Source organism: Mixophyes fleayi, chromosome 3 (assembly GCF_038048845.1).
Source record: "Mixophyes fleayi isolate aMixFle1 chromosome 3, aMixFle1.hap1, whole genome shotgun sequence".
NCBI lineage: Eukaryota > Metazoa > Chordata > Amphibia > Anura > Limnodynastidae > Mixophyes > Mixophyes fleayi.
In genome coordinates this window covers 272,053,500-272,069,554 of record NC_134404.1, presented here as the reverse complement: position 1 = coordinate 272,069,554, position 16,055 = coordinate 272,053,500, and the positions used below count along the sequence as shown (strand labels likewise).

General features: G+C 42.2%; 1 protein-coding gene across 1 annotated transcript in view; it reads left to right on the top strand.

Moving 5' to 3' along the window:
* The window catches only part of ADGB (androglobin), a 259,425-nt gene that overhangs the window by 120,113 nt on the left and 123,257 nt on the right, over positions 1 to 16,055 (top strand). Inside the window, exon 11 of the mRNA XM_075203593.1 lies at positions 2,495 to 2,669. Within this exon, the coding sequence (XP_075059694.1) occupies positions 2,495 to 2,669 (175 nt within the window). The remainder of the gene's footprint in view (positions 1 to 2,494; positions 2,670 to 16,055) is intronic.

Here is a 16,055-nt window from a genome sequence, read left to right as displayed (position 1 = left end):
TGGATGTAAACATGTGAGTCACAGGTGTCCTGTTTTTTTCCCAATGTACCTTCAAATGTGGCTTAATGCCAAAGCAATGTAGCACCTGCCCGTGCCTGCCCATGTCTCCCCCCTCCTGGGTCAAAAAGAGACAGGTGGCTCTCGTGGGCCCCTCCCAACAAATACTTCTCAGCAATATATGCAGGGGTTGCATTTGACCAGCGGGGTTGCCTTCCCCCCTTTCTCTCCACCGTGGACGATCTGCCTTTCTTTGCTCCCCCTAATCCTCCGGAAGGGCAATATACAGATGTCACATTGTAATTACACCTCACAAGTTGAACCTCTTCTTTTTTGCTTCCCACTCAGCTGGGATAAGTGGCACTACAAGTCTCAGCAACAAGCACACTGCTGCTCCAAATACTGTCCCGGACAGAACTACTCAGCAATCAACTTGCTTCACCTCCTCATTATCCTTGGTCTCTATTGGGCATCTAGAGACGGTCAGACATGGTGCCCCAAGGGTGTTACTCCGGCTGGGTACACTGCACTCAGTCCCTGTGTCCTGCAAGCACTTTCTCCATCTGTTGTGCTCGAGCCCCACGTTGGGCGCCATTATGTAACCCCCTGTCACTGTGTGTAGTGTGATGTGCAAAGGGTACACAGTGCACCTCCTTCTCAAGCCCTGGCTAGCTGATAGGCATGGGTGTAAATGATCAGGGGCAACCTGCACATGCAGGTGTTTCTTTCTAGTTAGTAGGACACAGGGGATGTCACTTTGGTGCAGTGTAATAAAAGTCACAATCATTTGGGTGCCAGACCATCTCTATAACAAACTCAACTCTTTATTTACACTCCTCCTCCAGCACGATAATCATAATGGTTGCAGCAATAAAGAAAAATATATACAGCTCCTCACTCTCTCCAGCACAGTTCTTAATGTTATCCAGATGTTAAATAACATAATTTACATGTCTCTTGCACTCCATACTCACTGCAGATCACCCTCCTCTGCAAGGGCACTCACATGGATGCTAATAGGCAGGCAGCTTCTCCTTCATGCAGCTCTGACACACTCTGTGTACCTCTCAACTGCAGCTCATCCCTCCTCTGCGGGAATAATGTCTCCTGTGCTCTGACAAGTCACTCTGTGTTCTCTCAGCCTCAGGATCTGACACTACAGTTACCTTGCCTCTTGTAGCAGCCCTCACTCCAGGGCCTCTTCTATGCGAAGTGTCCCCCTCTATCTTGGGTTCTCTATAGTGGCATGGAGTTCTCCCCCTCATCCAGGGCACACATTCCTTGCCCTGGCTCAGTCACCATGCTCAGACAGCCAGGCAATGCTGGGGGAGCCTGGGAGCTTCCACCCCACTCTCTCCCAGGTCCCCAGCTACCATCTCTCCTCTCCTTTGTCTCCTTTCTCTCTCTCTCTATCTATCTCTCCCCCCTTAATAACCGCCCCTCCTTCCTTTCACTCAGTCTCACAGGCTGGGCTGGGTTATCACCATGGTAACCAGTTTATGTAACTTTTTATAAACTTCTAGCTAACCCTCTAGGTGACCCCTCCTGTATTTACTGAAGTGCAGGGTTTTACTAGAACACAACTAGGGGGGTGTTACATATATACATATATATATATATATATATATATATATATATATATAAAATCTTTCTCAGTGTATATATGTGTGTGTGTATATATATTTATATATATATATATATATATATATATATATATATATATATATATGTATGTATCCAACAGTGGAAAAGGGGTCCATAAGTAAGTTTAATTCAGCAAAAATCAATGTAGAATCTGCATCTTCCCCAAAATTATTGAATCTCAACAGATGCTTCCCTGATGAAAGTAGTTTTCAAAATGTATTAGTACAGCAAAAAAAAATAATTCACATAAAGCATTGGGCGTTAAGTAATTATGTCAAGGCAATTAAATAGATATTCTTTGGTGATAGGACTGTTGCCAAGGAGATGTGCATTTTCTTAAGTAACAAAACACTGGAAAACAGGCTGGCACAGCTCTATGTCCCTTTCATTGAGAGATATTAAAAGCATAGAATAGGTAAAAATTGTATAAAAAATATGTATATCACAGCATTACTCAGCTGCCCAGGGGATACTGGTCCGGAGTGGTAAGGGTTAACGTACCGCTTCACTGGGCCAATCTGAGCTTGTATGGGCATGCTAACCAGTTCACGTATGTGCAGTGACCCATAGCTCCAAACTGTACCTGTTGTACTGAAATTGGGAGTTATTGCCCCACTCACCATGGTGAGCGAGTGCTGTATGCACTAGAGCAGGTGCCTCTGGTGTGCACTGGCAATTGGGGTTGGCCTTGCACTTCAGAAGCAATGTTAATTGTTGTGTGGTATGCAATCCATGATTAGCTTTTTAATGGTTTCATATTAACCATATTTTTCTATTGCAAAAGCATACAGTTGGAATACTAATGCTTAAGAATTCAGAAAATAAAGGTATATATATTTATTCTTATTCTAAGGCAGACTCATCAGAAAAGCTGAGACAATATGGACTATCTCACATTTACAACCACCCAGTACTCGTGTCTAGGACTAGATCATGTCCTTTAATTGCTCCTCCAAAGCCTCCTTTAGTGCCACGATGGAAGCTCATAAGGCAGAAAAAAGAAGTTAATCTCAAAGATGAAGCGCAAGGTAAAAATTTATATCCATACATATACCTCACATTTTCTCAAAGGGAAACTGGGACATATCCTAAGAACTTGACAATGGAGGTGCTTATTCTGGTAGCACCACAGGCTGTAGAATTCAGCTTTATAAATCACTATCTCTTTAATGAGGAGGATTGTCAGATAAGGCCCTTGTAGAGATACTAACTAATACGCATGAGAGTGTAGCCTATCAATTCAGAGTCTCATTGAAATAAGCCAAACATCATGACAATGCCTCAGTGATGTTAACAAAGTGATAAGCTGAACAAAATGGATGCCTCTACAGTGTGTAGGTCCACTTTAAGGAGCCATGTACAATGAAACAAAGCTACATATTTGTTGATGTTTTGTGTGCTAATGCATCTTGAATTGAAAACAATACTAGATATATATTACATTATCTGTTTTTTTCCATAGCAGTCTATCAAACAACTGAAAAATATAAGAACTAGTAAGGTTGATAAATGTGGTTTACTATACAGCAGCACAAGGCATTAAATAGGCCCTTATCTTTTAAGGTAAAGGTGCACATTACTAATTGCATGTGTTGCATAGTGGCACAATACACTGAATTATATATATAGTCAATGTATCCTTACTATTTGTCAAATCATATAAGTGCCTGGATACATTCATTATGAAGCCATATAAAATGAGTGTGTTAAAGCACCCATAGCAGTCACATGAAGAAAACATGAAGGTGAAGTGTATCCCAAAAATTGAGTTTATTATGTTGCCTCAAGATTACAGTGCAAGCAAAAAAAATTTCCACTGTTATAAATGGGTATAGATTATTTATTGGTCCACTAGTATAGATTACAGAGGGTAATGTAAGTATGCGGCTATGTATAATGTACTTTAGAAAGGGTCGGACATTGTACATAGCCGCATACTTACATTGCCCCCTTAAGAGCAGCTTTAACAGCGTTGCCTATCTCACTGACGCCATCAAGTCCCGCCATCTTCGTTCATCGTGATTGACTGAAGTCACTTCACAGAAGAGTCATCATGGATCCTTGTCGGTGAAGCAGCTGTCAGGACTGAAGATGTCGGGGTAAGTGTTGTCGGTGTACTCAGCACCGTTAAGCTGTACACCACCCGTCTATGGCATATTTCGTGAAAGGAATTAACATGCATGAGAAAGCATATCCTTGCCTTACAACAGAGTACTCTTGGGTATGAGTGATCCAATAGAGGGGATACTATTAGATACAATTCATAACACCAACACATGTCAGCAACATAGTAACTATTCAAGCATGTTAATGCTGTGACAGACAGGACTACGGAGAGTCTACAACTATAGAATTTAATTGGATAATTCTGGTAGAATAATCATAATTGTATAAAAAGGGAGGCTTTCATCCCTAAGGGTAAAATTAAATTTTATGATCCTGAATATATAGTTCTATCATTTTGAGTATAAAATCCTCAATTAATTTAAGAGACAATCGAAGTGTATCCAGCAATTTTAAATGCACATTTTAGTTTAATCATTCACACTTTTTTTTTCCTTTATATTTCGCTGTCTTTTATGGTTCTAATATTAATATTAATTATTAAAAGTTATATTATAAAAATGTATAAGAGGTTGCAAATATCAGTAACAATTCATACAAGGGAGCTTGTGAGTGCACTACTTCTGAACTAACTTCTTTTCTTTTCTAATGCTCTTCTGCTCCACGGGAGGTTTCTGTCCTCCCTTAGCTCTGCCTTAGGACACCTGCGTTATGGTTTTACAGGTGTACGGCCCCAGTCAAACTCCCCACCTGCCACATTAAGTTAGTGGTTGCAACCCACAGCTAATGAAAGAGCATTATCTCTGATTGTGTGACTGAGGGCAATCTAACTCCCAACAATTGGTGTGATACTACACCTTTTTCCTTTTGCTTGATTTATTATATTGTGTAATATATATTTTACATATAAATATGTTTTTGGTGTTGCACTAACTGCATAAAAATAACCATGGCAGAATTATGGGGAAAAACAATTTTATTGCCTGTATGTTTGTCTGTTGTTTTGCTTTATAAAGCCCATAAAATAAAAATAGTTTTCTTTCTGTGGAGAAGTTGGACTTACTTTGCACTGAATAGCTTTATATTTTTGGATAACTACTGCTCTGGGTAAAATTAATCAACATATTAGTAGTCATGTTACTTGGCTCGTTATTGTACATGAAGTCACGCTGTCATCTATATAACAAACATCTGGGGGTATTTACTAAACTGTGGGTTTGAAAAAGTGGACATGTTGCTTGTAGTAACCAATCAGATTCTAGCTTTCATTTATTTAGTGTTTTCTACAAAGTGACAACTAGAATCTGATTGGTTGCTATAGGCAATATCTCCACATTTTCAAACCCACAGTTTAGTAAAAATACTCCCTGGTGTAAATGTAACTACTTCAGAATTATTGGCTAAGCAACCACTTCTTGAGCTGGACTTGGAGATCTAACTATGCCTTATTGCAGAAAATAATATGTGAATCACATAGGAATGATAGCTGCTATTAGAAACAAACGACCCTGGATCTAAAGCTTTCCTGCACTGCATGACCAACGAATGACTTGACCATGGCTATTAATGGTCTGTTTAATATGTTGTTTGAGGATTGTTTTTTAGAGTTAGGGAATTTAGAGATGCAAGATGAGATGGCTGTCAAGACAAAAAGATCATTTTAGAGCTTGAATTAATTTTTTGGTTGGCACATAGGCTTATTTCTTACATGACCTAAGAGACCCAGAATAAACTTAGTCAATAGGGCACTTGAAAGAAGGACCTTTCTCGATGTGTGTGTGTGTGTGCGCATGTGCGTGTGCGTGTGTGCATAATTAGAGAATTTAGACTGTAAGCTTCAAGCAGGGACTGATGTGAGTGAGTTCTCTGCACAGCAATGCGGAATTAGTGGCACTATATAAATGGCTGATGATGATGATGATGATATCCCATCAAATTTCTTACATTGCTTACCCCTTATCTAGACTATTATTGCATTTTTAATGTTTAGTGCAAGAAAAGCTACAACTTCACAGTTTAGAGGGATGGAAGGAAGTGGAATTTAAAGGGGACCAGGTCCACTAATATTATTTTTAATTTGTTTTTTCTTTATTACTTAAGATCGTGAGTACTACATTGTTGGCAAACAAATAGAGTTCTCCTGTGAAGTTATCCACTTTGTATCATGTGAAGCCACTTTTTACAGTAGAAGGGGTAAACACATCAGGGTTCTCCCTAGAAAATTATGCCAACCGGGTGGCATCAAGAATTAACCGGGTGAGGGCCTTCGCAGTAATTAAATGTTGAAATCCTGACCTTATTTTGCTTTAACCTTGAGATTAACATTTTATATATTAATTGTTATTTTCTTCTTAGACGGCCAGCTGTTTGCAGCTTTTTTATAATCATTGTCTGTAGGATCAGCATCAGATTATTTAGTATGCTCTGCTTCATGTGATTCCTTAAACAGGTTTAGATTTGTTTTAAAGTATAAAATGTTTCAAATTCAGCTGTGCTTACAGCTATGGTCAGTCCAATAGCAGCTAGTTTTGTTAAACCTGGAAAAGATTCTTTGAACTCAGTAGTTGTTGAAAATGTATGCATTATTTGGTTTGCATCTAGATTTTTGTAGGACTCTAGTTCAAACAGTTTTGATGCTGCAACGGGCCATTCTAGTTTACGGTTTTCATAGTTTAAGATTGTAGGACTTCCATTTTTAGAGTATTGCGCAAACAGAATATCACAAGCCTCATTTTGGTCATGCCTGTCTGCTTTGACTACTCTTGAAAAACAGGATATGATTGACATATCTGGAAATCTTGCTTCTAGCTGGTTTATAACTGTGTCTATGTATTTACCATAGATATTCAACCTAGAAGCAGTAGCATTAGCATCAGAACAATTTACTTGAAGATCTGACCATTCGCCAGCAAGATGTAGATGGAGTTTTTTTAAAATGAGTAGCAGGTGTGTGTTTCAATTCCATAATGCATAATTTTGTAGATTCTAAAAGTCTGTTTCTGTTAAATTGAAAACTTGCCAAACTTTAGACAATTTAGACAAATGAGGCGGCACATCTGAAAACATTATAAGATTGTATGTTCTCATATATTTGCTTAAACTTTCACCTCTGATGTCATGTTGTTTAGTGGCCTCTCTTTCCAGTGCAGCAATGACACTCACCAAGCTTTCTCTTAAAGACTGTACTGCAAAGTCAACAGAGAGCCCTGGCAGCACTGGCCATTTTACGTTTATTCTGAGGACTGTTCAGTATATTCTGGATTTCAGTTAAATCAGCAATTCTAATTGGGGAATTTTGAAAAAATAAGAACAATTGCCTTGAGATATTGTTAAATTTTACCAAATAAGGCACCTCAGTCAGCACCTACTTGGGCACTAGCAAGAGCCAGATGGGGGTTATAAAATGACAGTTGACCATTATACCTCCTGTTTCATCTTTTAATATTTTTGCTACTCCTTTGTGCTTTCTAATCATCCACATCCATCATTGCCTTCATTGCCACGTTTTTTAAATATATTTGTACACGAACCAGTACGTAATTTACTTTGTTCATTGTCAATTAAACTTTCTTTTTCGAAAACCTTTTGCATAGAATAGTCACCCAAGTCACTTCCTTGTTTGAGGCCGGTCTCTTTCCATTATTATATACATGTGGAACACATCATTCCATTATCTTTTACCAATGACCACTGAAATATTTTAAACCAATCACTGTTTACTTCCGATATGCGATATTTAGAGAAACATTTTTTACGCAAAATAGACTGTGATTTATAAGATGGACCAGGTTCGTCTGCAATGCCCTTGTTGAAAATTTCTGGCTCTGTTGTTGTGTTTGTACTTTCAGTTTTCTTAAAGAAGCTTAAGATTGTTCTTTTCTGATTTAATTTCTTGCTCATTATGGGTAACAGTTGGCTGAACACAGATATAATTTTTCACAGCAGCCAGATACTGCACAAACGCTGTTTGGGCACCAATTATCTTTTAAAGTGCCCAGATACTGCACAAATAATGTGTCAAATAAATTTTTGGATATAACCCATATATTACCATTAAATATATATATATATATATATATATATATATATATATATATATATATATAATCTTATTTTATTTGTATAGTTTTATTTAATATGGTATTTTTTACTGCAAATATATTTGTCTGTGTGCTGAAGAGAGATATGAGCAGTAGTGTAAGAGTTAATTCTAAAAACAGATGTTCCTAATCAGTATTGTTGAACAAAGAAATTCCTCACTTCTTAAAACCCTAATCGCAGTCTTGTGACCTCAATGGATTATGGAACGCCTATATATTACTTCAACCAATTATAATATGACATTGAAATTGTAACACAAGCAACTGTTCACTGTTTATAAAAGCAACTGTTTCTGTTTCTAAAACACAGAATTTTAGACTTGAAACTTGGGGCTAGATTTACTAAACTGCGGGTTTGAAAAAGTGGAGATGTTGCCTATAGCAACCAATCAGATTATAGCTGTCATTTTGTACAATACTAAATAAATGATAGCTAGAATCTGATTGGTTGCTATAGGCAACTTCTCCACTTTTTCAAACCCCTTCAAACTACTTGAGTGATTAGTGTACAAACGCCTGTCTTACTTTCTCTCCACTCATTCCATTCTCGACTCTCTGTAATCAGGCTTCTGCCCCCAACATTCCACTGAAACTGCTCTCTCAAAAGTGACCAATGATCTTCTTACTGCAAAATCTAATGGTAATTTCTCCATACTCATTCTCCTGGACCTCTCTGCTGCTTTTGATACTGTTGATCACCCTCTTCTCCTAAACACCCTTCACTCCATTGGCCTTCATAACACAGTTCTTTCCTGGTTCACTTTCTACCTATATAACCACTCCTTTAGCATTTCTACCTCTTGCACATCCTCCCCTCCACTCCCACTATCTGTTGAGGTCCCACAAGGCTCTGTTCTTGGCCCTTTACTTTTTTCATTGTACACTCTTCTCTTGGGCCACTAATATGCTAATTCGGCCTCTAATACCACCTCTACGTTAATGACACCAAAATCTAAATCTCTTCCCTGACCTCTCCTTCTGTAATATCTCATGTAACCAACTGTCTTTCTGCTATCTCCACATGGATGTCCCAACGCTACCTAAAGCTCAACATATCCAAAACAGAGCTTATTATCTTCCCTCCTGCCAAAGTTACCACCTGCCCTCAAATCTCTCTCAATGTCAATAACGCCACAATTTCCTCAGTCTCCCAAGCCTGTTGCCTTTGGTGTCACACTTGACTTTGCCCTCTGCTTTATTACTCACATCCAGACTCTCTCCCAGTCCTGTCGACTCCACCCTAAAAACGTTGCCAACATTTTCTTACTCAACATGCTACCAAAACTACTCATCCATCCAATCCATTCTCTCATCATCTCCCATCTTGACTATTGCAACCTCCTGCTATCAGGCATTCCTGACACCCATATATTCACCCTTCAATCCATCCTACATGCTGCTGCAAGACTGATCTTCCTCTCTCACCGGTTCACATCTGCTGCACCACTTTGCAAATCCCTACACTGAATCTCTGTGTCCTCCAGAATCAAATTCAAATTACTAACCCTTACCTATAAAGCCCTCTGTCACTCACCGGACTGTGAGTGCTTCTTCCCGGACTATTAGGAACCGTGGACGTCCTCTATCCTGAGGGACTGCGCATGCGCAGCCCTTTCCAAACCTTCAGTGTATGTTCCTTTAACTTAATTGGCAGATCAGGCAACCTCCCTATATTAAGCACCTGTGGTCAACACCACGTTGCCTGATCTTGGAGTCTCATTCCCCATGAGTCTCTGAAGGTGTTCCTGTGTTTCCTTGTTTATTCAGCCCAGCTGATTCCTGTGGTTTCCAAACCACTTCTACCTCTGTGGTTTCCAAACCACTTCTACTACTGTGGTTCCCATACCACTTCTACCATCTACTGTATCATCGTGACTGTGAGCTGATTCCTATCCGCTGCCTCCGTGCACTACAGTCTTCTAATCACTTCAACTCTACCATGTATCATTGGGACTGTTAGCTGATGCCTATCCGCTGCCTCCGTGCACTACAGTCCTTCATCCACATCCACTCACCTGTTCATGATTGTGACTGCCAGCTGATTCCTATCCGCTGCCTCCGTGCACTACAGGCTTCAACCTGCAACTCGTCTGTGTTTCATCATCGTGACTGTTTGGCTGATTCCTATCCGCTGCCTCCGTGCACTACAGTCTTCAACCTGCAACTCGTCTGTGTTTCATCGTGACTGTTTAGCTGATTCCTATCCGCCGCCTCTGTGCGCTTCAGTCTTCAGTCCTTGTCAACTCTACCGTGTTTCCTTGAGTCTGCTGCCACTATTGCTACCCGCTACTCTCCGTGATCATCTGTTCCAGTTCAACTCTGCTCCGGTGTCCCATCGTTACTGCACCTGCTGGTTGCTATTGGTTACCTCCGTGTTCCCGCAGAGACCCGCTGCTGTTACTTCTCAGCGCTACTCATCCATCTACTGCTGAACCGCTCTCCACGCCTTCCTGTGTTCCCTGCTGGTCTACCTACCTGTGCGCTGCACCTGCTAGACCCCCGCTTCACCCATCCAGGGACTTGTATCCTGCTGGCCTCCTGCCCTTCAGGTATCTCTGCACCCCTGTCTGACTGCCTTCTCCTGAACCACGGTATGCATACTTCCCATTGACTGTGCTGTGTATTGCATACCTTGCTGGACTGTGTTGGTTCTCCTCTGGAGTGTACTATCCGCTGAGTCTATTGCCATCATTGACTGTGTTGGTTCTCCTCTGGAGTGTACTATCTGCTGACTCTACTGCCATCATTGACTGTGTTATCTCATGCCGGATTACTTCAAGAGACTTTCTATATTGGCAGTGTTGTTCAGTCATTTATACATTTATATTGTGCATATTACTGTGGATCAAAGTCAAGGTGCCCGTGTATATATTGTGTTGCAGTCTCTCCCCGTGCACCTCCTCACATATATATTCAGTGGTACAACTTGCTAGTGGCAGACCACTGACTCCTGTTTACAGTTTCACCTGTTCCAGTATCCTCTCACATAGCAGTGGTACAACTTGCTAACGCAGACCACTGACTCCCCGGATACCTCCACTTGGATTCCATTCCTTCACTCAGACAGCGGTACAACTTGCTATCCGCAGACCGCTGACTCTCATCACCTCCTCGTTTCTGTTGGACATTCCTCCTCACTATAGCAGTGGTACAACTTGCTACCGCAGACCACTGACTACCTTCACGTGTCCTTTGTCCATACAGTTCCTCGTGTATTACTACCTCCATATTGCCAGTGCTGCTAGTCATAGACTTTCCTGAGCATCTCATCATCTGCTATTTCCTGTTCCGTGATCACCCTGCTACCAGAGTACCATATTACCACCTATACTGCTCTGGTAAGCCTATCACCTGGTGATCCCTGGGTAAAGACTCCTAGTGCCCGTGACAGTAAGATCAGGCCATGACAGACCCAGATACGGAACCTACTGCTAAAGAGATGCTGCAGCATCTGGTCAGCCGTGTGGAGCAACAGGATGCTCGCCAACAGCTGTTACTTCAATGTTACCAATCGTTAACCTCCCAAGGAACATCTGGACAGACTGTTACAGCTAATATTGAAGCTCCTGTGCTTTCCTCCGTTTCCCCAGTGCCATCCCAGGTGTCTACAGCTCCTACGCTTCACCTGCCTACTCCGTCAAAATATGACGGGGACCCCAAAACTTGTAGAGGTTTCCTTAACCAATGTTCAGTCCATTTTGAACTCCAACCTCAAAATTTTTCTACCCATCGTTCCAGAGTGGCCTATCTTATCTCATTGTTTTCTGGACAAGCCCTGGCTTGGGCCTCCCCTCTGTGGGAAAGAAACGATCCAATTCTACAAGATAGTGCCAAATTCATTTCCACGTTCCGAAGTGTGTTCGATGAACCAGGTCGTGTGACCTCCGCTGCTTCCAGCATTCTTCGTTTGCGACAAGGCTCCCATACAGTAGGACAGTATGTCATTCAATTTAGGATCTTAGCCTCTGAACTTCAGTGGAACACTGAAGCATTAGTTGCCGCCTTCTGGCAGGGGCTCTCCGATAAAATTAAAGATGCACTGACTACCCAAGAGCTTCCTTCGTCACTAGAAGATTTGATCTCTCTTTGCCATCGTGTAGATATGAGATTTCGTGAAAGAGAGTCTGAGAAAACAACGGCTGTCAAAGCACCTCTTTGTTCAAACCCTCAATTTCATCCAGCTCCATCCTCTGTGATTCCCATGGAGATAGGACGTTCCAAATTATCTTCAGAGGAGAGGAAACGAAGAGTAAAGAATAGACTCTGTATCTATTGTGCTGATTCCACGCATATGCTCAGCTCTTGCCCTAAGAGATCGGGAAATGCCAGGCCCTAACTAGTTCTGGAGAGGTGAAGTTAGGGTCCCTGGAGTCCTCTCCATTGTCTATGAAATCTAAAGTCTGCGCTTTCGATGTTACGATTTCCTTTGCTACCAAATCCTTTGAGTCACAGGCATTGATTGATTCCGGAGCAGCAGGAAATTTCATTTCTAAATCACTAGTGAATCAATGGTCCCTACCAGTGATCACTTTAAAAACACCCATTACTGTGACGGCTATAGATGGATCACGTCTCATCAATGGTCTCATCACCCAGAGTACGTCTCCAGTAACCCTTCAGATTGGTGTACTACACCATGAAGAAATTTCGTTTTTAATTCTTCCAGTTACGACAAGTCCGATTGTCTTAGGCCTTCCATGGCTTCAATGTCACTCTCCCCAGATTGACTGGCGCACCCCTCAAGTTACGTCTTGGGGGTCTGAATGTCACCATCGTTGTCTCTCTCAAGTTATTCCTCTTAAAGTACAGCAATCTTCCATCTCATCTTCCTCCCCGGGACTCCCTCCTCAGTATGCTTCATTTGCCGATGTGTTTGATAAAGCTCAGTCTGAACGTCTTCCTCCTCATCGTTTTTGGGATTGTCCGATCGATCTTCTACCTGGCAAGACTCCTCCCAGGGGTCGGGTCTATCCTCTCTCGTTACCTGAAACTCAAGCCACATCTGAGTACATACAGGAGAATCTCCAGCGTGGGTTCATTCGACCTTCCACCTCTCCCGCTGGAGCTGGGTTCTTCTTCGTCAAAAAGAAGGATGGATCATTACGCCCTTGTATAGATTTTCGTGGACTCAACGCCATTACTATCAAGAATCGGTATCCCATTCCGCTGATCACTGAGCTATTTGATCGCATCAAGGGAGCTCGGATATTTACTAAGTTGGATCTTCGTGGTGCCTACAATTTAATTAGAATCCGTTCCGGTGACGAATGGAAGACCGCGTTTAACACCAGAGATGGGCATTACGAATATTTAGTAATGCCCTTCGGGCTGTGTAATGCCCCCGCTGTTTTCCAGGGTTTCATCAATGAGATCTTTCGGGACTTATTATATGTATGTGTCGTTGTCTACCTGGACGACATATTGATCTTCTCACAGGACCTGCCTTCTCATCACCAACATGTGGCAGAGGTCCTCTCCAGACTACGGAAAAACTCGTTGTTCTGTAAATTGGAAAAATGTTCATTCGAGTTACCCCAGATTCCATTCTTGGGGTATATAGTTTCCGGAGTTGGCCTGAAGATGGATCCAGACAAAGTAAATGCTGTACTACATTGGCCTCAGCCAACTACTCTTCGTGCCATCCAGCGTTTTTTAGGTTTTGCCAATTACTATAGACGCTTCATTCAAGACTTTTCATCCATTGCATCTCCCATTGTGGCCCTAACTCGGAAAGGGGCTAATACTAAGCAATGGTCATCTGAGGCTCTCCAAGCCTTTCAAATCCTCAAAGAGTCCTTCTCGTCTGCTCCCATTCTGCGACAACCTGATGTGACACTCCCCTTCTTCCTAGAAGTAGATGCCTCTAATGTGGGCTTAGGAGCTATTCTCTCCCAACGCTCGGAGCAACAAAAATTACATCCTTGTGCCTTCTACTCTCGGGGTCTTCTGCCCGCAGAGAAAAACTATACTATCGGGGACAAGGAGTTGCTGGCCATCAAAGCTGCATTAGAGGAATGGAGATACTTGTTGGAAGGAGCTCGCCATCCGGTGACGATCTTCACGGATCATAAGAACTTGTCATATTTGCAATCTGCTCAATGCTTGAACCCTCGTCAAGCAAGATGGTCTCTTTTCTTTTCCCGTTTTGAATTAATTATAACCTTCAAACCAGCTGCTAAGAACAAGAAAGCTGACGCTCTATCTCGAGCTTTTGTGACGTCCTCTGATGTAGAAGAGGTTCCCAACCATGCTATTCTAGACCCCAAATGTATTTCTCTGGCTGCTTCATCCACCAAAATGCTACCATTTGGGAAGACCCTTGTGCCTCCTACTCTGAGGAGGAAAATCCTTTCGTGGTTCCATGCCTCTCGTTTTTCTGGACACGCCGGTGAACACAAGACCTTTGAGATTCTCTCTCGTAGTTACTGGTGGCCTTCAATGAGGAGAGACGTCAAAGAGTTTGTTGCTTCCTGTGATTTATGTTCTCAGTTCAAATCCTCCCGCAGAACTCCAGCAGGGTTGCTGCGACCACTACCCATTCCGTCCAAGCCTTGGACCCATATTAGTATGGATTTCGTTACTGATTTGCCACCAAGTAAGAATCACAATACTATTTGGGTAGTGGTAGACAGATTTTCGAAGATGGCCCATTTCGTCCCTCTGTCCGGTTTACCTTCCTCGTCTACTCTGGCTGAACATTTCATTAAAGAAATCTTCCGTATCCATGGATGTCCGTCTGAGATTGTGTCGGATAGAGGAGTACAATTCGTTTCCAGATTCTGGCGGGCCCTTTGTAAAACCTTGGGCATACGATTAGCACTCTCATCTTCTTACCATCCGCAATCTAACGGACAAACGGAACGAGTCAATCAAGATCTTGAGACCTTTATTAGGATGTTCTCTTCAGCCAACCAAGACAACTGGGTAGAATTGCTTCCTTGGGCTGAATTCGCCCATAACAACATGTACCATGAGTCATCATCCAAAACTCCATTCTTTGTGGTCTACGGTCACCATCCGTCTTTTCCGGAATTTCCTGCCCTCCCGCCCACCCAAGTTCCTGCTGTGGAGACTGCTTGCCAGACCTTCAAAAATATCTGGTCTCAGGTCAAAACCTGTTTAAAGAAGACATCTAACAAATATAAGTCTTTCGCAGATAAGAAGAGGCGGGCTATTCCACCACTAAAAATTGGAGATCGGGTTTGGTTATCTACCAAAAATATTCGTTTGAAGGTTCCATCTATGAAATTCGCCCCTCGTTTTATTGGTCCATATAGGATCATTCAAGTTATCAATCCAGTATGTGTTAAACTTCTTCTTCCTAAGAATCTTCGGATTTCCAATGCCTTCCATGTGTCCTTACTCAAACCTCTTATTATCAATCGTTTCTCGACTCCTCCCTCAGCACCGCAGCCAGTTCAAGTTCATCAGGAGGAGGATTTCGAGATTACTGAGGTATTGGATGCAAAAATTTCGCGAGGAGTCCTCCGTTTCCTCGTTCATTGGAAGGGCTTTGGTCCTGAAGAGCGTTCATGGATCAAAGCTGAAGATCTTAATGCTCCTGCCCTTCTGAAGAAGTTTTATTCCAAAAATCCGGACAAGCCCGGTTCCAGGCGTTCTGTGCCCACCTTTAAAAGGGGGGGTACTGTCACTCACCGGACTGTGAGTGCTTCTTCCCGGACTATTAGGAACCGTGGACGTCCTCTATCCTGAGGGACTGCGCATGCGCAGCCCTTTCCAAACCTTCAGTGTATGTTCCTTTAACTTAATTGGCAGATCAGGCAACCTCCCTATATTAAGCACCTGTGGTCAACACCACGTTGCCTGATCTTGGAGTCTCATTCCCCATGAGTCTCTGAAGGTGTTCCTGTGTTTCCTTGTTTATTCAGCCCAGCTGATTCCTGTGGTTTCCAAACCACTTCTACCTCTGTGGTTTCCAAACCACTTCTACTACTGTGGTTCCCATACCACTTCTACCATCTACTGTATCATCGTGACTGTGAGCTGATTCCTATCCGCTGCCTCCGTGCACTACAGTCTTCTAATCACTTCAACTCTACCATGTATCATTGGGACTGTTAGCTGATGCCTATCCGCTGCCTCCGTGCACTACAGTCCTTCATCCACATCCACTCACCTGTTCATGATTGTGACTGCCAGCTGATTCCTATCCGCTGCCTCCGTGCACTACAGGCTTCAACCTGCAACTCGTCTGTGTTTCATCATCGTGACTGTTTGGCTGATTCCTAT